We start from the raw sequence: 23,494 nt of genomic DNA, 5'->3' as shown, positions 1-23,494 counted from the left end.
ACGGCATCCCTAAGTGAGGCAGGAAGCTATTACCTCCTGCTCTAGAGCCCAATCAATTACACCGACACACGCCGATGATTTCAAGTAGCCTCACAAAGAGCTGTCTCAAAAACCCGGCCACATTATGCGTTTAGCTCTGAATAACACAGCATTCTCGGCTATTCTGCTCTTTGCGGGTGGGGGGGGGGCATCCTGGAGGCATCCTTGAGCAAGAGGCTCCAACCCGTATATGCATCTGAAATCCCTGGAATTAGCTAAAAGCGGACTAAATAGTACTCGATAGTAAAAACAAAAAGTGGCCCGATTCATTTTTAAATCACATTGCCAGTTTTCTTCTTGTTTTCCTTGTATTCTGCTCTGTCATGCCTTAAATGTCGGCTGTTCATTTGAATGGTGAGTAACAGTTGATGAGTAAGGATTTGGCCGGGTGAACAGGGAACACATACATGCTGAGTTTGCGTAAAGCGTCTTCGATGAGGCCTTTAGTCATTTCAACTGCCACCGTTTTGTGAAACCGCTGTGAAGCCAGGGTGGGTCGGGTTAGGAGTTTCTGCTCTAGTCGGAACGCGGCGTGTGCCGTTCGCTGACTAGCGCTGGATCGGTCTGACCGCCGCCACCACCACCACCCCCTGTGTACCGGAACAAACAAAGAAACAAACGTTGACGTTATGACTCAGCGGTTTCAGGCTGACTTCTCCCTCCAACTGCTGCTGCTGCTCTGAGATAAACGGAACCTGAGGTTTTTGTGTCTCAGGTCGGGTTATTGTTGGTTGCCTGGTGGTGTAATGACTTCGGGGGTGTTTGCTGGAAGGCGAGCTAAAGTAATTAGACTGGCGCCCTTTATCGGACGAGAAATCACTGGCTGGCTTCGTCATCATTGTCGAATCAATTGTTCAATTGCGGTCGGTGGCCTGCGTGTGCTATTTCAGTCCCGCATCGGCGACAATGCGGTGGTTAGCACAATTAACGCGAGCCTTGCTCAAATTTGTATCATTCATTCGTCTCATCCATACTGAGGTATCTACACATCCATGTGTCTGTTATCTGAACTCCATCTTCCTTTACCTCCGCAGGTGCAGCGTGGTGAATACCAGGTGCAAGAGGAAGGGACATTCTTCTGCTTGCTCCAACACATCTGATGCTACTTGATGTTTTATGGTTTAGGTGGTAACCTGTTCTGTATATGTTTGAATAATGCTGTAGAAATGCAGGAATAAAAAAAGATAGTGCTGTATCAGGAAGAGAGCGAGAGAGAGGGAGGGAGAGGGGTGGAAAGATAAAGCGAGGGAGAGAGAGAGAGAAATAAAGCGAGGGAGAGAGAGAGAGAAATAAAGCGAGGCAAAGAGAGAGAGAGAGAGACCCCTCAAACGATGCGTGAGACCGGAGTGAGCCGCCTGGCCGATGCGTCTCCGAGCAGACATCTGTCAGCACGGCTCGCCGTCAAGTCTGTGCTCGCCCCAGTAAACATTCAACGCTGTCGGTGAGTTTGGGATTAAATTGGCACAAAACCATCGACCGTTGATTGTACCCTGTGGCCAGCCCTTGTCCCTCCATGCTGTAAAAGGAGAATGTGTGCTAGAAATGCCTATTCACTGGCCGCCCCCCCCCCCCACTCGCACAACCAGCCTCGTGGAGCAGGAAAACCAACATGGCTGCTGACCGGCTTTGCACAGTCGGAAACACACACACCGTCCTCCCTTTCGACCCGTGCTCCGCTAAGACGTTAAAGAACAATATAAAGAAAGGCTAGGTCCAGCCCCCCAAACCACAACAAAGGTCACAATCAACATTCATTGCTGTCGGTGGGTTTGGCTATGAAGAAAAGCTCACTGAACGATGAATGCAACTGTGGCCCCGACCTCCTCGGACCGCCCGTCACTGTGAATAGTGTCGCCGTATGCTGATGATGTTATTTATTTGCATATTAAAAAAAAAGGAACTCCACCACCGTCCACCTGGCAAAAAGACCATTCAGAACGCATCTTGATCCTACTAGCTGGGATATTGGCAGGGGTATATCTTTTTATGTTTTTTGCGTGTGTTTTATGATAGTGCAGACTTTTTTGTTCTGTTATATATGTAGGTATATTAAAGTGTGTAAAGAAATACTTTTTCTACGACAATCAGAATACTATATTACATTAGTGATCATTGAAAAAGCTAAACATAGCTTTTTCAAAAAGATATGATTTGAAATGGACCATCAAGCTGGTAAGTATATTGGTTCAATCATTCTTTGATTGCTTCCAATTCTTAGCAACGTTTCTTTTAACTCATCACACTATCACCCCTGCATTTCAAACCATTCTGCAATTTCAAAAATAAAAATAATCTGACAATTGATGATTATGTGTGTTCTTATTGTCGCTGGTTCACTTATTCGGTGCACATTCAAAAGCCAAACCATCGATTAAAATCGTGAGGGGATGAATAATGGGACTGAATGTCTCTTTTCAGGATGCCTGTGAGCTATTCAATTGGTATCACTTACACAGCATAGTGTCGGCAACAATTAGCCTAATAGCTTTTGTCTGTGTATGGAGGCAGAGAGGCCCAGCCCATCAATAAGAAACTGCAATTACATTCCCCATCACATCTGTCTAACTGTGAAACCGGTAGCCTAGTTCACCGTGAACTGTACCACATTGTTTTAGCAAGCACTCCTGATTTAATTGCGTTTTTTATTGTTGATGGAAGTTAGAAGCATTGGGGGTATTAAAACTTTCCTATTAATTTGCTAATTAATACACAATTTGTTTTCCTTAAATTCTAATCAAACGGGTATCTATAGGTGAGCCTGATAAGTGCATAGGGCACTTGGATGTTGATGAATTGCTTTGTGTAAAGCTGATTATAGTAGTGTAACCCTAATCTTTAGTTTGACAATGTGGCAATGGGTCTTCTCTTCCCCCTGATGGTAACGGATATGAACGCTGAATACTTATATTTAGTCCCATTTGTATAGGCAGGTTTTAGCCACCTGCAAAGTATACACCCATGAAAAACGAAACAGAAAATCTATAAGCAGGAAGTGAAAATTAAGCATTAGGCAAGCATTGATTTGCATGTAGTTAATAATTTGCTGTACAGTTGGTGATAATAAAACTGCGGAGCCCAATTATCTTCATAAACAGAAGGGGTCAGCCAATACAGGGTTAATATTAAACTGAGTTGGTTACACTCACTTAGTCTTATATGTAAATCACACTTCACTAAACGCAATAGTGTATAGTGATGTGTGCTTATCTGTGGTGCAATTCAAGAAAGATTCTCAACATTTACACTTTACCATTATATAAACGGACACAATTCTATCTTAAGAGATCTTTCCAGATAAATAATAAAGTCTGTTGTGTTGCATTGAATTAAGGCACTGTAAGGTCAACTGAGCCTGAGGAGCAGAGAACACGTAATTGTACGTAAGTGCAAATGATGACTTAAACGTTGATGACAGCTAATCTCTCATGATCATAAAATAGATTTATCAATATTGTGTTTTTCTTTAAACCGTTATATCATTACCTTAATACAAAAGTGCAACGCGTTTCTCCCGAGTATACGATAGTGAACTCTATCGATGGGCTCGTCAAGACGAATGAGATGCAAACGCGAGCCGCTGGGTAAGGTTCAATATTTATTATGTCCACAAGAGGGACACAAAGGACGGGATATGAGAAATCGTACACTGTTTGAGAAAGGTCCAGCTGCAGGCTTGGGCGTTTCCGTCATGACACAAGAACACCCTTTAGGCGTTCCTGGTAGCGTTTCATCGACCAATCACGAGGTGTTTCAAGAGGCATACTGGGTTTCGCAAGGCATACTGCGAAGCACAGTCGCAAAGCATACTATGCTTTCCTTCCTTATTGGCAATTTTACCTCTCTCGTTTGATTTAGCAATCATGGAGCCCCCACTTGGCTAACGTTAGTTCTATGCTACCCGTACTTGAAACTGCTGTTTGAGAAAATCAAACTAGCGAATGATACGGAATTTGACAACCGTGCGAAGAAGAAGGGGTTCGGTGTTGACGGTGAAAGTTAGGCCGGTTTGTCGCCTCAGTGGTGAGTACAGTCCACTGAGGCGATGACAATACACAATGATCAATCATCAATAAAGAGGATATACATGACATTAAAATGTATGTGTCTTTTTCTATTATTTCCCTTATGTTTTTTTTCATGACGACCAATAAAATACGACAGTGTTACCCCTTAGGGTTTTTTCATGACGACTGATAGAAAATGACAGTGTTACCCCTTATATTTTATTTGACAAAGAAAACAGTGTTACCCCTTATGTTTTTCTTCATGACGACCAATAAAAAACAACAGTGTTACCCCTTGTGTTTTTTTTCATGACGACCAATCAAAAACAACAGTGTTACCCCTTATGGTTTTTTTCATGACGACCAAAGAAAAATGACAGTGTCACCCCTCATGTTTCATTTGATAAAAACGACAGTGTTACCCCTTATGTTTCATTTGATAAAAACGACAGTGTTACCCCCCATGTTTCATTTGATTAAAACAACAGTGTTACCCCTTGTGTTTTTTTTCAGGACGACCAAAGAAAAACAACAGTGTTACCCCCTATGTTTTATTTTATCAATATCGACAGGTTTACCCCTTATGTTCATTTCATGATGGCCGATAAAAAACGAATGAGTTACCCCTTATGTTTTTTTTCTTGACGACCAATAAAAAACAAGTGTTACCCCTTATGTTTTTTTTCATGACGACCAATAAAAAACAACAGTGTTGCCCCTTATGTTTTTTTTCATGGCGACCAATAAAAAACGACAGTGTTACCCCTTGTGGTTTTTTTTCATGACGACCAAAGAAAAACAACAGTGTTACCCCCTATGTTTTTTTTCATGACGACCAATTAAAAACAACAGTGTTACCCCTTGTGTTTTTTTTAATGTCGACCAATCAAAAACAACAGTGTTACCCCTTATGGTTTTTTTCATGACGACCAAAGAAAAATGACAGTGTCACCCCTCATGTTTCATTTGATAAAAACGACAGTGTTACCCCTTATGTTTTCTTCATGACGACCGATAAAAAACGACGGTGTTACCCCTTATGTTTCATTTGATAAAAACGACAGTGTTACCCCTCATGTTTCATTTGATTAAAACGACAGTGTTACCCCTTGTGCTTTTTTTCATGACGACCAAAGAAAAACAACAGTGCTACCCCTTCTGTTTTTTTTCATGACGACCAATTAAAAACAACAGTGTTACCCCTTATGTTTTTTTTCATGACGACCAATAAAAAACGACTTATATTTTATTTGACAAAGACAACAGTGTTACCCCTTATGTTGTTTTTCATGAAGACCAATAAAAAACAACAGTGTTACCCCTTATGTTTTTTTTCATGACGACCAATAAAAAACAACAGTGTTACCCCTTATGTTTTTTTTCATGACGACCAATAAAAAACAACAGTGTTACCCCTTATGTTTTTTTTCATGACGACCAATAAAAAACGACAGTGTTACCCCTTGTGGTTTTTTTCATGACGACCAAAGAAAAACAACAGTGTTACCCCCTATGTTTTTTTTCATGACGACCAATTAAAAACAACAGTGTTACCCCTTATGTTTTTTTTCATGACGACCAATAAAAAACGACATATTTTATTTGACAAAGACAACAGTGTTACCCCTTATGTTGTTTTTCATGAAGACCAATAAAAAACAACAATGTTACCCCTTATGTTTTTTTTCATGACGACCAATAAAAAACGACAGTGTTACCCCTTGTGGTTTTTTTCATGACGACCAAAGAAAAACAACAGTGTTACCCCCTATGTTTTTTTTCATGACGACCAATTAAAAACAACAGTGTTACCCCTTATGTTTTTTTTCACGACGACCAATAAAAAACGACTTATATTTTATTTGACAAAGACAACAGTGTTATGTGGCATCCCGCCACGTGGTCCTCGGCCTGGACGGGCCCGGGGTACCGTGGAGGACGGGGTGTACCACCCCCACCCACCAGCCGGCGATGGAGAGCAGCCCTTTCGGCACCCCAATCAGGGTGATTGGGGGACACCTGGCCGAAAGCACGGGAGCCATTTTAAAAGGAGGCACAGCACAGCACAGCACGGGTCGGGTGCAGGAAGGAAGGGCTCGTGGCAAGGAGAGAGCCTAGAGGCCCACGGAGGCCCTAGAGACCGCGTCTCCTTCATTGTTTGTCTGATTGGAAGTGAGTGTTAATAAATGCCTGAAATGGCTTATACTTCACACCAAAGTGTCGTTTGTCCGTGGAACCCGGTCCAACCGAGGACCGGGTTACCACAGTTACCCCTTATGTTTTTTTTCATGACGACCAATAAAAAACGACTTATATTTTATTTGACAAAGACAACAGTGGTACCCCTTATGTTGTTTTTCATGAAGACCAATAAAAAACAACAGTGTTACCCCTTATGTTTTTTTTCATGACGACCAATAAAAAACAACAGTGTTACCCCTTATGTTTTTTTTCATGACGACCATTAAAAAACGACAGTGTTACCCCTTATGTTTTTTTTCATGACGACCAATAAAAAACGACTTATATTTTATTGGACAAAGACAACAGTGTTACCCCTTATGTTGTTTTTCATGAAGACCAATAAAAAACAACAGTGTTACCCCTTATGTTGTTTTTCATGAAGACCAATAAAAAACAACAGTGTTACCCCGTATGTTTTTTTTCATGACGACCAATAAAAAACAACAGTGTTACCCCTTATGTTGTTTTTCATGAAGACCAATAAAAAACAACAGTGTTACCCCTTATGTTTTTTTTCATGACGACCAATAAAAAACAACAGTGTTACCCCTTATGTTTTTTTTCATGACGACCATTAAAAAACGACAGTGTTACCCCTTATGTTTTTTTTCATGACGACCAATAAAAAACGACTTATATTTTATTGGACAAAGACAACAGTGTTACCCCTTATGTTGTTTTTCATGAAGACCAATAAAAAACAACAGTGTTACCCCTTATGTTTTTTTTCATGACGACCAATAAAAAACAACAGTGTTACCCCTTATGTTTTTTTTCATGACGACCATTAAAAAACGACAGTGTTACCCCTTATGTTTTTTTTCATGACGACCAATAAAAAACGACTTATATTTTATTGGACAAAGACAACAGTGTTACCCCTTATGTTGTTTTTCATGAAGACCAATAAAAAACAACAGTGTTACCCCTTATGTTGTTTTTCATGACGACCAATAAAAAACAACAGTGTTACCCCTTATGTTGTTTTTCATGAAGACCAATAAAAAACAACAGTGTTACCCCTTATGTTTTTTTTCATGACGACCAATAAAAAACAACAGTGTTACCCCTTATGTTTTTTTTCATGACGACCATTAAAAAACGACAGTGTTACCCCTTATGTTTTTTTTCATGACGACCAATAAAAAACGACTTATATTTTATTGGACAAAGACAACAGTGTTACCCCTTATGTTGTTTTTCATGAAGACCAATAAAAAACAACAGTGTTACCCCTTATGTATTTTTTCACGACGACCAATAAAAAACAACAGTGTTACCCCTTATGTTGTTTTTCATGACGACCATTAAAAAACGACAGTGTTACCCCTTATGTTTTTTTTCATGACGACCAATAAAAAACAACAGTGTTACCCCTTTTGTTTTTTTCATGACGACCAAAGAAAAACAACAGTGTTACCCCCTATGTTTTATTTGATGAATATCGACAGTGTTACCCCGTATGTTTATTTCATGACGGCCGATAAAAAACGACAGTGGTACCCCTGTCGACGTTTTTGCAGGGATCCGAACCTGGGGTGTTTAGAGTATTAACCTCCGAACTTATCAATGCACCATCAAGACACCTAATAAAGTCAACACAATGGTTATAATTGACTTTATAATTTGCATAAAATAGAGATAAGAGTCTTCCAACAGAGGACATCAACCGGACTTGAACCCCGGTCTCCAGGGGGTTAGCTCACAGCTCTCTCCACTTCCCACTGAGATTTATATTTTAAAAATGTCTGTGGTTATATAAGTGCAATAGACATGATAGCATTACGTTTCAAATTAAAGATATTGTATTTTCCACAGAAATTGAGCCGCCGTCGCCAGTGGGTTAGGCAGAGTACACTCCACTGCACCACTGAGGCGATGACAATACTCAATGATCAATCATCAATAAAGAGGATATACATGACATTAAAATGTATGTGTGTTTATTTATCATTTCCCTTATGTTTTTTTTCATGACGACCAATAAAATACGACAGTGTTAACCCTTATGTTTTTTTCATGACGACCAATAAAAAACAACAATGTTACCCCTTGTGTTTTTTTTCATGACGACCAAAGAAAAACAACAGTGTTACCCCCTAAGTTTTTTTTCATGACGACCAATTAAAAACAACAGTGTTACCCCTTATGTTTTTTTTCATGACGACCAATAAAAAACGACTTATATTTTATTTGAGAAAGACAACAGTGTTACCCCTTATGTTGTTTTTCATGACGACCAAAGAAAAATGACAGTGTCACCCCTCATGTTTCATTTGATAAAAACGACAGTGTTACCCTTCATGTTTCATTTGATTAAAACGACAGTGTTACCCCTTGTGTTTTTTTTCATGACGACCAAAGAAAAACAACAGGGTTACCCCCTATGTTTTTTTTCATGACGACCAATTAAAAACAACAGTGTTACCCTTATGTTTTTTTTCATGACGACCAATAAAAAACGACTTATATTTTATTTGACAAAGACAACAGTGTTACCCCTTATGTTGTTTTTCATGACGACCAATAAAAAACAACAGTGTTACCCCTTGTGGTTTTTTTCATGACGACCAATAAAAAACAACAGTGTTACCCCTTGTGGTTTTTTTCATGACGACCAAAGAAAAACGACAGTGTTACCCCTTGTGGTTTTTTTCATGACGACCAAAGAAAAACAACAGTGTTACCCCCGATGTTTTTTTTAATGACGACCAATTAAAAACAACAGTGTTACCCCTTATGTTTTTTTTCATGACGACCAATAAAAAACGACTTATATTTTATTTGACAAAGACAACAGAGTTACCCCTTATGCTGTTTTTCATGAAGACCAATAAAAAACAACAGTTTTACCCCTTATGTTTTTTTTCATGACGACCAATAAAAAACAAGTGTTACCCCTTATGTTTTTTTTCATGACGACCATTAAAAAACGACAGTGTTACCCCTTATGTTTTTTTTCATGACGACCAATAAAAAACGACTTATATTTTATTTGAGAAAGACAACAGTGTTACCCCTTATGTTGTTTTTCATGAAGACCAATAAAAAACAACAGTGTTACCCCTTATGTTTTTTTTCATGACGACCAATAAAAAACAACAGTGTTAGCCCTTATGTTTTTTTTCATGACGACCATTAAAAAACGACACTGTTACCCCTTATGTTTTTTTTCATGACGACCAATAAAAAACAACAGTGTTACCCCTTTTAGTTTTTTCATGATGACCAAAGAAAAACAACAGTGTTACCCCCTATGTTTTATTTGATGAATATCGACAGTGTTACCCCGTATGTTTATTTCATGACGGCCAATAAAAAACGACAGAGTTACCCCTCATGTTTTTTCCATGTTGATCAATAAAAAACGACAGTGGTACCCCTGTCGACGTTTTTGCAGGGATCCGAACCTGGGGTGTTTAGAGTATTAACCTCCGAACTTATCAATGCACCATCAAGACACCGAATAAAGTCAACACAATGGTTATACTAGACTTTATAATTCGCATAAAATAGAGATAAGAGTCTTCCAACAGAGGACATCAACCGGACTTGAACCCCGGTCTCCAGGGGGTTAGCTCACAGCTCTCTCCACTGCCCACTGAGATTTATAATTTTAACATGTCTGTGGTTATATAAGTGCAATAGACATGATAGCATTACGTTTCAAATTAAAGATATTGTGTTTTCCCCTAATAGTGTTACCCCTATGTTTTATTTGATGAATATCGACAGTGTTACCCCTTATGTTTATTTCATGACGGCCGATAAAAAACGAAAGAGTTACCCCTCATGTTTTTTCCATGTTGATCAATGATAAACGACAGTGGTACACCTTATATTTTATTTGACAAAGAAAACAGTGTTACCCCTTATGTTTTTCTTCATGACGACCAATAAAAAACAACAGTGTTACCCCTTGTGTTTTTTTTCATGACGACCAATAAAAAACAACAGTGTTACCCCTTGTGTTTTTTTTCATGACGACGAATCAAAAACAACAGTGTTACCCCTTATGTTTTTTTTCATGACGACCAATAAAAAACAAGTGTTACCCCTTTTGTTTTTTTCATGACGACCAAAGAAAAACAATAGTGTTACCCCTATGTTTTATTTGATGAATATCGAGTGTTACCCCTTATGTTTATTTCATGACGGCCGATAAAAGACGAAAGAGTTACCCCTCATGTTTCAATGATAAACGACAGTGGTACACCTTATATTTTATTTGACAAAGAAAACAGTGCTACCCCTTATGTTTTTCTTCATGACGACCAATAAAAAACAACAGTGTTACCCCTTGTGTTTTTTTTCATGACGACTAATCAAAAACAACAGTGTTACCCCTTATGGTTTTTTTCATGACGACCAAAGAAAAATGACAGTGTCACCCCTCATGTTTCATTTGATAAAGACGACAGTGTTACCCCTTATGTTTTTTTCATGACGACCAATTAAAAACAGTGTTATCTCTTATGTTTTTTTTCATGACGACCAATAAAAAACGACTTATATTTTATTTGACAAAGACAACAGTGTTACCCCTTATGTTGTTTTTCATGAAGACCAATAAAAAACAACAGTGTTACCCCTTATGTTTTTTTTCATGACGACCAATAAAAAACAACAGTGTTTCCCCATATGTTTTTTTTCATGACGACCATTAAAAAACGACAGTGTTTTTCTTTTGTTTTTTTCATGACGACCAAAGAAAAACAATAGTGTTACCCCTATGTTTTATTTGATGAATATCGACAGTGTTACCCCTTATGTTTATTTCATGACGGCCGATAAAAAACGAATGAGTTACCCCTCATGTTTTTTCCATGTTGATCAATGATAAACGACAGTGGTACACCTTATATTTTATTTGACAAAGAAAACAGTGTTACCCCTTATGTTTTTCTTCATGACGACCAATAAAAAACAACAGTGTTACCCCTTGTGTTTTTTTTCATGACTAATCAAAAACAACAGTGTTACCCCTTATGGTTTTTTTCATGACGACCAAAGAAAAATGACAGTGTCACCCCTCATGTTTCATTTGATAAAAACGACAGTGTTACCCCTTATGTTTTTTTCATGACGACCGATAAAAAACGACAGTGTTACCCCTTATGTTTCATTTGATAAAAACGACAGTGTTACCCTTCATGTTTCATTTGATTAAAACGACAGTGTTAGCCCTTGTGTTTTTTTTGATGACGACCAAAGAAAAACAACAGTGTTACCCCTTATGTTTTTTTTCATGACGACCAATAAAAAACGACAGTGTTTTACCCCTTGTGGTTTTTTTCATGACGACCAAAGAAAAACAACAGGGTTACCCCCTATGTTTTTTTTCATGACGACCAATTAAAAACAACAGTGTTACCATATTATGTTTTTTTTCATGACGACCAATAAAAAACAACTTATATTTTATTTGACATAGACAACAGTATTACCCCTTATGTTGTTTTTCATGAAGACCAATAAAAAACAACAGTGTTACCCCTTATGTTTTTTTTCATGACGACCAATTAAAAACAACAGTGTTACCCCTTATGTTTTTTTTCATGACGACCAATAAAAAACGACAGTGTTACCCCTAGTGGTTTTTTTCATGACGACCAAAGAAAAACAACAGTGTTACCCCCTAAGTTTTTTTTCATGACGACCAATTAAAAACAACAGTGTTACCCCTTATGTTTTTTTTCATGACGACCAATAAAAAACGACTTATATTTTATTTGAGAAAGACAACAGTGTTACCCCTTATGTTGTTTTTCATGACGACCAAAGAAAAACAGTGTTACCCCCTATGTTTTTTTTCATGACGACCAATTAAAAACAACAGTGTTACCCCTTATGTTTTTTTTCATGACGACCAATAAAAAACGACTTATATTTTATTTGACAAAGACAACAGTGTTACCCCTTATGTTGTTTTTCATGAAGACCAATAAAAAACAACAGTGTTACCCCTTGTGGTTTTTTTCATGACGACCAAAGAAAAACAACAGTGTTACCCCCTATGTTTATTTTCATGACGACCAATTAAAAACAACAGTGTTACCCCTTATGTTTTTTTTCATGACGACCAATAAAAAACAACAGTGTTACCCCCTATGTTTTTTTTCATGACGACCAATTAAAAACAACAGTGTTACCCCTTATGTTTTTTTTCATGACCACCAATAAAAAACAACAGTGTTACCCCTTATGTTTTTTTTCATGACGACCATTAAAAAACGACAGTGTTACCCCTTATGTTTTTTTTCATGACAACCAATAAATAACAACAGTGTTACCCCTTTTGTTTTTTTCATGACGACCAAAGAAAAACAATAGTGTTACCCCTATGTTTTATTTGATGAATATCGACAGTGTTACCCCTTATATCGTGCCACGATATTCTACGTGGCACAATATCGGGGGTGCCACGTAGTTTGTTCGGGCTGTGCCCGACCGGGCTCCGTGGCAAACCCGGCCACCAGGCACTCGCCATCGAGCCCTCCGTCTGGGCCTGGCTCCAGACGGGGGCCCCGGGCTTCCTCCGGGCCGGGTCACATCTCCTCTTCTTATGTTATTCATTGGAGTTTTTTGAACCATTCTTAGTCTGGCCCCTCACCTGAGACCACTCTGCCATGAGGGACCCTACCAGGAGCACAAGGCTCCAGACAACATAGCCCTCAGGTTCACAGGGACACGCAAACCTCTCCACCACGGTAATGTGACGGTTCCAGAAAATCAAATCTATTAAATTCCAAAAAAAATATGGGGGGGGGGGAAACCTCAGAACCCCTGTCTGTTACTGTGCCCCACCAACATGTTTGATCGCCAGCCGCCACTGAGAATGACCAATGGAAAAAAATTCTCTGCACAATTTGAATTGTGTTTAAATATGCTACAGTGGTCATTTGTTTAGCCAATTCATGTTAAACAATGAGGGTTTGGATTGACCCGACCCGGCCCGCCGGGTTGCGTCGGGCCTTTGATCGAGCGTTTGTGTTCTTTTTGTTTTTGTTATCATTGCTTTATTGGCCTAATCTGAGGAGAAATCTATGCCATGAACAGACATTTTATAGGCCTTTATTACACGGGTCTTCTCAATGCCGTGGAACGCTCCGTTCACTTGCATGGGTAGCAGTCCGGTAACTTGTCAACCCTAGCGTCTTCGGTTGCTAAGCGACGTCAACGTCTTATAGCAGACTATTTCACTACTGATCAATACTACGAATGCTGGTAACGAATAAATTGTAAGAAGAAGTTATTTTCCAAATAAGATTTGAAAAGATTTGGACGTTTATTTACATGGTTTCGGAGTAGTACACTTTGACATTTTAATACAGTTCAGCAAGAAAGGCGACGAAGACTAAGAAGGGGGCGTTCCAGTCTGCGTAAACGGGAACTCCCACCACACGAGAACGCCCTTTTGTGTCTGCAGTGGGATGATATTGCACTGTTTGGGCTTGATTTTTTTCAGATTTTCATAGCTGCACATCAATCCAATTTAAAGCTGTTCATTCAAGAGGAGGAGCTGAACATATTTTTTTGCCAAACAAAAAAAAAAATTAAAATGACCATACAAAATCGACCAGGCAAAATAACCATATCAAAATATTATCCTAATACATAAAACATCGATCAACCTCATGAGCAAAAAGCACCGATGAGCGATTCCAGTAGTGGTACTCCCTAATTCACAAACCTGAGGTCAAGAGGTTAAAAGGGGATCTTTTAGCAAACATATACAAGAAACATTGCTACTAGTATTAGTATCTAAAACAATCATGGCACCCATCCAAACATAATGCATTTTCAATAAAACATTTCTACAAATGATGCAACAAAATCCCTCAGATCATGAAATTAAGGAAAACGCCTGAAATATAAAAGACAGAATAGCTGTGTAATGAAAAACATTGATTCATACACCAAGGTCAACGACAGTGCCCAGTAACAACAATTCTAGACAAAACTAACAAAATTACAAAACAAACTTGAGTGCTTAGCTGCGGGTTTGGAAACGGTATGAAGAATGTATATTCCCATCAACATCAATTTAGCTTCTGCATGTTCCCCATCTAAATCTATTAGAATGGAACAATGCATCCAGCACTGTCAGATACTGCATCACAATGCCATTCAATATCCAACCAACCACGGCTACCATCATGCAGACCCTGTTTCCCCAAGTCCTGCTACAAGACGATAAAAAACAAATGGCTTTGGGTTTTCAGCAGGCCAGACCCTCACGCAGTCACACTCTGTTTAGAAAGTCATTTTCCGAGACATTAGGCATCAGATTATTATAAAGTAGCACGTGGCCACCCTGTATGGGTGTGACAATAATGGATCTAGTTGCAACATTTGCAAATAAGTCATTTTGAAAGAACTTTGAGTCCAAGGAGATTTAAAAGCTCCTTTCTTGAGCAAAGTCTTCAATCGGTTGGTATGCAAAGGCCTTGATAAGTAGTACTTGATACGTTTCGTTATTGGGGGTAGTAGCAGGATCAAAAGAAGCAGTCGGAGTGCAGTTAGTAGCGCTAAGTACATTTCATGAAAAGTGTGGCCTTGCTAAAAGGACCGCAGCAGCAAAAAGTTAAACCACAACGATAAATCAAACATGATGGAAACAAGAGTTCAGTGGAAAGCTTGCCTTATCTAAAATACTTACAACATTTCCCTGCATGACAAAACAGTTTTCTTTTTAAAAGAAGACATATTATACCAACAGCTGTGAGTGTGATTGGCCTTACAAGCCGTTTCAAAAATCTGCCCCATGTGGCATCGCGAGTGGGCGTGTCCACCTAGATCTGTGCTGGATAGATCAGTCTACCAGCCTACCCATTGGACTGAAGCAAACGTTGCTCATCTATCCAGCACAGATCTAGGCGGACACGCCCACTAGTGATGTCATATGGGGCCGATTTTCGAAACGGCTTGTAAGGCCGATCCCACTCACTGGTGGTATACGAGTCTCCTTTAACCTGAATCAGAAAGTGTTCGTAATTCACCCTCCATCCAGTAGGGGGCGCTACTGTCTGATGTCTGCAGGCCGCAGCTGCCTCTCTCCCTCTGCCAGGAAGATCTGCATGGCCCGGTAGAGCAGGTGCACACCGAGCTCCCGCCTCTTCCTGGCCTGCCAAGTGGAGACCACGCCGTAGTAGTCCCCTCGCTTCTGGTTGGTCAGCATCTTCAGCCCTGCAAGGTCATTGGAGGAGACTTTGGTTAGCGAGTTAGCTACAGCGGCTCACAGGTTCAACAATGTACGTTTCATAGTTGGCACAGAAACGGCTAAAATAATACATGACACACTGGAATAATGCTTTATATTTTTGCCTTCATGATGTCACTACTTTAGAAGCTCCTTTGCTTGGGTTGGCTTAGCTAGCGTCGATAGAATGTATCGCATCTTGTTTTACAGGTGAGATTATGCCACCGGGTGTGAGTGTGCTTAGCCATTACAAGCCGTTTGCAAAACTGCTCTACCCCGCGCCTTAGTGACATCCCAAGTGGGCGTGTCCACCGTCCTGGATACATGCTGGCTGGGTCGGGACCATTTGCTCCAGTCCACCGGGTACGCTGGTCGACTGATCCATCCATCACACATCTAGTTGGACACGCCCACTTGTGATGTCACCCAAAACACATGAAAAGGGGCCGACTTTCGGCTTGCTTATCACACGCACACACACCTGGCGGAATAACATAAACATCACCCCTTTACCGGAGGAATAAAACATAGGAATAAAACGTGCTAGGAGGCGCGCGTGCCTCGTAGCACGCGCGCACACCGACCGATGGCGTCCACCATGCAGGCCTCGCGGGTGAAGGCCTCCACGGGGATGACGTTCTGGAAGCAGTGCAGGGAGACGACACCCTGGTCCTCGCGCCACACCTGCAGGATGTGCTGCACCTTGGAGCACAGTTTCTGAAGGGGAGGGGCCGGAACGAGGTTCGACACAAGAGGATTATCACATTGTGATTAGTATGCAATGATCCCTTTATACAGTTTTTTATTTTTTTTAACTATTATTCAGTATTGTAGACCTATAAACACACAATTGGGAAAAAAAACATTATTAAACCTCTAATTAGCTTAGTTTAATTTCTTGTTGAATTAAAGTATTCACAGAAACATTGACAGCCAGTGACACCAATGCAATGGAAATCTTATCAGCTCTCTTTGTTGTATACGGGCAATGGGTTCACCTAGCAATTGTAAGTGCTTGGTACTTGTTTCTATGAGCATCCTTACTGTACCGACAGTGATTTATCGCTTCTCTTTCTCCAGGCAAATGTACTTATTGTAAGTCGCTTTGGATAAAAGCCTTTGCTAAATGCCCTAAATGTCAATGTAAATTTAAATATTGACACCATTGCAATGGGAAAGTGGTCTGTCACTTTACCTTCTGCTGCACTAACATTGAATATATTGAGTAATACATATTCATTCCTTCATTCATTCAAGTCGAACAAAAAAAATAAGAAAAGCAAGTATGACACATCATGAAAAAATACACATAACACAAAACAACAATAATTATAAAGTGTCATAAACAATATTTATAAAATAAATGTAGTGTCCGTGTCCGAAAAGGAGTGATAGGAAGCCGAAGCTTATGTATTCCCGCCCCTTGTTCAACTGCTCCTAATTATCTGCTATGCATTTTTCAGTTCACATAGGAAGTCAATGAATGCTGTATTGGATTTCCACGGTGTGGACGGGCGGTACCTTCGAGGTCTTGTCCCCCTTGAAGTACTCCAGGGCCTCGTACAGGTGGCTGTAGGGCCGCGAGCGCTTGCCCTTCCCCACGTAGAACACAGCGTGCACGAAGGTGTGGAAGCACTCCTGGGGCGACATGCTGCGGCTGCGGAACGGCAGGTTCTTCGTCACCCTGGGAGGACGCCCGGAACATACGCATTCGTTAAGAGGATACCGGGGTGACACGCTCCATCGTTTCACACATAAAGAGAGCCTGACGCTTTTGGTTTGAGGGTTTTAGGGTCATCCATCTAATCTCGGGTACCTCAACTGTTTGCGAGTTATAATCTTAATTCAGCAGCTTATGTTAAAAATGTGAAATTAGTTAGAAGTAATAGAAGTAGCTTAAGTCGGCCTGCGAGTAGACTTGAAATTGAAGTTCCAACCGAAATGGTTTTTAGGACTCGAACTCCCTTACGACTCCATTGTTAATTTTTTATAATATGTATTGTATAAGATGACTCTCAAACTATTTTAGTCAAATTAAATACATGAATCGGGTCGCTACTGTTGTATTTAAAAACAGCCGTGTGTCCGGCCAATCAAAACCGTTGATCTCATACGGGGCGGGTTTAACGCGATGACTGAACAGAGTAGTGCCCTATGGGGGCGCTGTTGAGGCCCTGAGGGACAGCGGGTGACTGACCGGGGGTCCAGAAGGAGGTAGTTGAAGCTGGACTTGATGACCCCCTCCCTCCACTTCTTGTTCTGGTCGGGCTGGTCGAACTGCTGGCAGAGCTCCATCTCGGCCGCGTGGCAGTCGGGGAGGTCAAAGGTCCTCAGGGCCCTGCTCAGCTCCACACTGTAGCCTGAGTCTGAGCCAGAGCCGGGACATTACTCAGTTTAATGTACAGGCATTATATTGTATTGGTATAGCCTCCATGCATTACAGACTCAATGGGCGTAACACTTTCACAGACGTCGACAAATAGTTATATTCCAGTATATTCCAAGAAAAAGAAAGAATGCAATGTGTGACTGGTCTCATAGCCTTTACTTACTTAGCCTTTTTTTTTCTTTTTTTTATGTTATTTGACTATTTGATCATTTTGAAATGTAACCTATTATAAAATAGGTATATAATAATAGGTATATAATATAGAGTACTAAAGTGAAAACGTCACGTTGTCCTGGCAACCGGATTTTAAGCAACTGAACGAGAGATGGCGTTTTCCATTGCTGCAATGTGTTGTTTCTTTTAAAATGAAAATAAATCAATTTCAAGAGGTCAAGAGGTATTCCCCAGGGGTATTTAAAAGAAAAGTTTGAAAACGTTACTTTAGGTTTTTTTTTTAATATGAAGACAATCTATTCTCAATATTACTTACATCATTGGTAAAGCAAACTCGCAAATCAATTCGCAAAAAGAATCATTCATTTTCTGTAAAATGAATGATTTTATAGAAATCGGCATAGGATTTCCCCTTGTAAATTTGGTTTGTGTAGAACCCAATATCGGTTGTTATGGAAACGTGACGTCACACTTTAGTACTCTGTTTGTAAATCACCTACCAATTCACTTATCTTCAAATAGACAAAAACATACTTTACCTGTGTGCGTGTGGTCCGGCTGCTTGAGCTGCTGCTGAGGCGCCGCCTGCGAGTTCGACTCCAGGACGAGACGACGGAGCCTCTTCATGTACACGGGCCGGGTCCGAGTGCCGATGGGCCCCGGGCTCTCCCCCAGCGCCACAAGCCGGCGCCTCAGCTCCTTGTCCGTCATCCCCGGGGTATCCGGCGGCAACGCTCTGCCCCCCTTCACCTCCTCCTCTCTCTTCGTCCTCTCCTCCTCCTCCTTCGCCTCCCCCTCCTTCTTCTTCTTCTTCTGCAGCTGCGCCTCCTCCTCCTCCTCACCCCCCCTCCTCGGCGGCGCCTGGTTCTCCTTGCCCCCCATCACGTCGGCCCTCAGGGACCTCCAGTCGTACAGCACCGTCTCCTCCGCCCCGGGCTCCCCGCCGCCGCCGCCGCCGCCGCTCAGGCTGCTGCTGCACAGGGAGGCGTTGGCCCTGGGGGGGATGTGCGTCTCGATCAGCTCGTGGCCCTGCTCCGTGTCCGTGTAGAGGTACTCCACGGGCTCCTCCGGGGGCGGGGCGGCGGGCCGCCCCCCGGGGGTGTAGGCCCGGGGGTGGCGGTCGGGGGCCAGGTGGCCCTGGGACCGGCGGAGGCCCAGCGACAGCCGGCTCATGCTGAACCTGGGGGTGCAGCCCGTGGCGCCCGGGGTGTCGGAGGAGCCCTCCCGGGGCCTCCTCGGGGAGAAGTAGCACGAGCTGGCGGACGACGAGCCCGTCGGAGAGGAGGAGGAGGTGGTGCTGCTGCTGCTGGGGTCGCCGTCGGTGTCGCTGCCCTCCGTGATCCAGGGCTTCCCTCTGCTCCCCGGGACGTCCTGCCGCTCAGCTCCTGCCGCTGCCGCCGCTGCGTTCGGTTCCTCCCGCGGATTCACCGCGTCGGAGCTCGTCCGGTCGTCGGTCAGAAACTCCTCCTCCTCCTCCTCCTCTCTGATATCGTGACACACCACCTTCGGCGCGTAGGACTTGAGGTAATCCTCACAGTGAAGGCTCTGCGAGTCCGGCTGCCTCTCCAGAATGAGGGTGTCGGGCAGACTCTGCGACGGCTCAGCCCCGCCCCGCGGGAGGATGAAGGTGTCCGCCTGGCTGTCGCTCAGCCCCGAGCTGGACCGCGACGACTGGAGGTCGGAGGTCAAGGAGCTCCCCGAGAGATCCCTGCTGCCGTCGCCCCTCGGTTGGGCGTAGCCGCGCGGCCGCGGGCTGTGGTAGAACACGTCGTCGCTGCTCTGAGACCGGGGCGTCTTGCGGCCGGTCCTGACCGGCGTGGGCAGCGTGGCCTCGAAGAGGGACGCGTCGGAGAGGAGGCTCTCCAGGGTCCGGCCGCCGCCGCCGCCGCCGCCGCCGCCGCCGCTGCTGCACCTCACCGAGCAGCGGCTCAGCCTGGACCGGGTCCGGCCCGTCACGAACGGGCTCGGGGTGAAGGGGGTGTCGGGGTCTTCGGGGGGGCCCCCGGCCGCTTGGGCGACGGGACTGCGGCGGGCTCGGGCGGTGGCTTCGTCGCCGACACCGTCCTCATTCGCGCTATTGACCGCCTTTTCTGAGACGTCCCGAGGGGGTTCGGGTTCAGAGTCAGTGGCAGGCGGTTGGTCAGACCGGCTGGGTTTGCCCACCCGGGCTGGTACTTCCTCTGCTCTGTCCAGCTTTGACTCCGCCTCGGAGGAGGAGGAGGAAGCGGAACGGCTGGACGGTACGAGGCCTCCGTGGGCCGTGGTGTAGTGGGCGGTCGTGTAATGGTCGCTGTCACAGCTGCTGTAGTGACTCCCACTGCTGCCGCCGCCGCCGCCGCCGCCGCCGCCGCCGCCGCCGCCGCCGCCGCCGCCGCCGCCGCCGCCGCCGCCGCCGCCGCCGCCGCCTGGGACACCACCGGGGGGCTGTACCGCCGCCTGGGTCTGACGTCCGACCTCCACCTCCTCCCTCTCCTCCTCCTCCTCCTCCTCCTCCTCGTCTGTCTCCTCGCCCCCGGCCAAATGGAAGTTACTCATCACCGTTTTCTCCATGTCCCCCTCTGTGTCTTCGCCGCAGTCCCAGTCAAACACGTGCACGTGGTCGGGCGAGGTCACGTCGATGCCCTGCCGTTGCAGGACGGTCACCAGGCGCTCAGAGCTCAGAAAGTCGGCGTCCTGGGAGGAGTCAAAGGGCGCCGTGTCGAACGCAGGCTCAGCGGAGTCCGGCCTGGAAACGGGGAAATACTCGGCCGCCTCGCGGAAACTGACGCTCTTGCGGCTCGCTCGCCTGGAGGGGCCGGCGACAGCGACCGCCGGAGCGTCTCCGTTTATGGCCGAAAGTCGGCCCTCAAGCCCTAGAGGGTGTGAACCCCCCCTTTGGAACGGAGCCTCAACATTATGATAGGGAGGAACGGGTCCCGCCGTAGACATGCGCGTGCTCGACAGGAGCGACGGGCCCTCCAAGGGGTTTGGCGCCCACGTGACGTCCCCCAACGACACGTCCTCTCGGGGAGCCGGCCCGGCGGAGGCGCAGCCCACCGTGGACACGCGCGTGCTGGACAGAAACGAGGGACCGTCGCCGCACGCCCACTCTTTGTTTTGGTTCCAGTCTCGGCCCGGACCCCCGGCCCCGGTGGGGTTGGCGTCGCCCTGGCCGTTCGAGGGCCCCCGTCTCCACCAGGGGGTGGGTTGGCTCGGTACGCGGAGGTCGAACAGGGCAGAGTGTCTGGTGCTGCTCAGCGGGTCGTCGCCAAAGTCGCTGATCATGGAGGAGCGCGAGCTGAGGCTGGTCTCCGAGTCGGGGTAGCTCGACACGTCCGTCTGGTCCGAGTATAGAGCTGGGGAGACAGAGATGAAGAATGGATAAGATTCAATAATTCTAGAACAACAGCGTTCCTGCTAGGGGCTTTCCTAACAATTTTTGACTTTTTAGTTTTTCCCATCGAAAAACATCAGACTGCTAATTTCTCCGATGATGAGAAAAGACCCCCGAAACCAAACGAAATGACCATCAAAACCAAGTACAATTCATTTTTTGTAATTGAAGATAAATGAGTCCAAACATCTGATGCTAAATAACTCATTTAAGATCCAGCTCATGATCCAACTCCTTACAATTACAATTAGGGCATTTAGCAGACGCTTCTATCCAAAGCGACTTACATCAGTTAACACACACATTGACACACCGACGGCAGAGTCAACCATGCAAGGCGACAGCCAGCTCGTCAGGAGCAGTTAGGGTTAAGTGTCTTGCTCAGGGACACATCAACACTAGCAACCTGTCGGTTACAAGACAGCTGCTCTACCTCCTGAGCTAAGCCCGACCCCCCACCCCGATGCCTTACAGTATTGGAAACAGGTCACATCCTCTTCGCCGTCTGCGGACTGTGTCTGGTGGCTCTGGAGGAGTTGGGCACACTTGCGGTTGTCCTGTTGCTCTGCAAACTGCCCCGGAGTGTTCCCATCCTGCCCCCGGTGGAAGATACAACAGATGTAAGCAGCAAATCAATATCTGTGCGAGTTGATTCATTAAGGCGCTGGTGAGGTTGGTTCCGCCCACAGAAATGACACGCCCACAGAAATGACAAAACATCTTCCTTATGCAGAGCAAAAAATACGAGACTGGTCCCAGTGTAAGTATTTGACATGCAGCTAAAGAACCCCTTTCTGACCTGGTCGGTAACATTGGGGTTCCCTCCATTGGCCAACAGCAGCTTGACGTTTTGGTAACACCCCCACAGCGCAGCCACATGGAGGGGTGTAAGACCCTCGGAAGACCTGGAGCCACAACACAACACAACACAAACCATCGCCGTCACCACCCACACACCACATGAAGTCTCCTTCAAATCGACGTCAACAACACTGCGAGTTGACAACGAAACCCAATGAAACGCCATCATGCCTACCTGGCGTTGGGGTCCACTCCGTGCTGGAGCAGCAGCTTCAGGCAACGGATGCTCTTCTCCGTCTCCTTCCCCACGGCCAGGTGCACCGCCGCCACGCCCCTGGTGCCCACCACGTCGGCCCTGGCGCCCCGCGAGAGCAGCGCCTGCACAGACCTGCCGGACCAACAGAGGGAACAGAGAGGGGCGTTTTAACCAGGTTGGTCGGTTCTGCAACAGTGTCTGTTGTGTCCGGATTGTCCCATTTCAAACTCGTACTTCTTAGTGAAATATGTGCACGATTTGATTAGTATCTAAAAGGCGTTTTGTCTCAACAACTTTAGTTTCATAAAACCAAAAGGCATTTTGATCGAAAGGTTTCCTTTGAGGAACAATATAATGAGATGATCACCATTAAAATGTCAGATAAGGCTTACATGTTCATATGGAGGGCCCTTTGTACAGTAGTGAGGAGTGAGGAAACTATTCCAATGATCAAAACCCTGGAATAGCTGACCATGGCTGACCATTCAACATTTTAAGCAAATAGCTCTTTGTTTCAGGCTTGGTGGAGAACATGTTATAAGGAACACCCTTATACCAAGTGAATGAATGGCTCGCCATTCATTCACTGTTTAAAGATCTTCGTTCCAGGCTTGGTGGAGACCGTGTTACAAGGATGTATAAAGCACAGAGTGAATACAGAGAGCACATGTCGGGGGACAATCAATAAGGCACCACAATACTTCACCTTGGGTCCTCATCCTTCACGGCTTTACACAGTTGGCTCCCCAGTCTCTTCTTATTTTGGTCCATTGTTATCGTCACACGCACTCTACGTAGTCTCAGATCGCAACATTATCTTTACCCATAGACTGGAAAGAAAGCTAACATGATGCCAATTAATACGGATAAACGTTAATAATAATTGACAACGATAGCATGCGTCCATTGAACGAGCTATTCAATGTTTATTATTAATCCCATGATCTTTTGTTATTGTCATAGTTCGCCCTGTGGTTAAACTTCCCTCCAAGCCCTCGGCCCCGTCCTTCCG

At 44.1% G+C, this 23,494-nt stretch overlaps 1 protein-coding gene and 1 long non-coding RNA gene across 2 annotated transcripts in view; one reads left to right on the top strand and one right to left on the bottom strand.

Annotated features, from left to right (window-relative positions):
- LOC132468616 (uncharacterized) overlaps window positions 1-1,934 on the top strand; it is a 26,928-nt gene extending 24,994 nt beyond the window's left edge. The window contains exon 4 of the long non-coding RNA XR_009528244.1: window positions 1,074-1,934. This is a non-coding gene — a long non-coding RNA (uncharacterized LOC132468616). The remainder of the gene's footprint in view (window positions 1-1,073) is intronic.
- Window positions 1,935-14,994: 13,060 nt separating this feature from the next.
- ankle1 (ankyrin repeat and LEM domain containing 1) lies at window positions 14,995-23,353 on the bottom strand. Its single transcript, XM_060066344.1, has 9 exons — window positions 23,189-23,353; window positions 22,462-22,614; window positions 22,225-22,330; window positions 21,898-22,018; window positions 18,592-21,387; window positions 17,687-17,855; window positions 17,011-17,173; window positions 16,074-16,206; window positions 14,995-15,476 (listed from the first exon to the last, which is right to left on the bottom strand). The coding sequence occupies exons 1-9, from the start codon at window positions 23,251-23,253 to the stop codon at window positions 15,310-15,312; spliced, it is 3,873 nt and encodes a 1,290-aa protein (XP_059922327.1). The 5' UTR covers window positions 23,254-23,353; the 3' UTR covers window positions 14,995-15,309.
- Between the last annotated feature and the right edge of the window lie 141 nt (window positions 23,354-23,494).

Source organism: Gadus macrocephalus, chromosome 12 (genome assembly GCF_031168955.1).
Source record: "Gadus macrocephalus chromosome 12, ASM3116895v1".
NCBI classification, from domain to species: Eukaryota; Metazoa; Chordata; class Actinopteri; order Gadiformes; family Gadidae; genus Gadus; species Gadus macrocephalus.
This window is presented reverse-complemented; position numbering and strand designations above follow the sequence as displayed.

What these genes read in the sequence shown, in the direction of transcription:
- ankle1 (XM_060066344.1), bottom strand. Translation starts at nt 23,253, where the DNA reads ATGGACCAAAATAAGAAGAGACTGGGGAGCCAACTGTGTAAAGCCGTG. An exon ending in GGAGTGGACCCCAACGCCAG is followed by an intron (nt 22,331 to 22,461) that starts GTAGGCATGATG and finishes TTGTGGCTCCAG; the next exon opens with GTCTTCCGAGGGTCTTACAC. An exon ending in TGTGACCTGTTTCCAATACT is followed by an intron (nt 21,388 to 21,897) that starts GTAAGGCATCGG and finishes CTGTCTCCCCAG; the next exon opens with CTCTATACTCGGACCAGACG.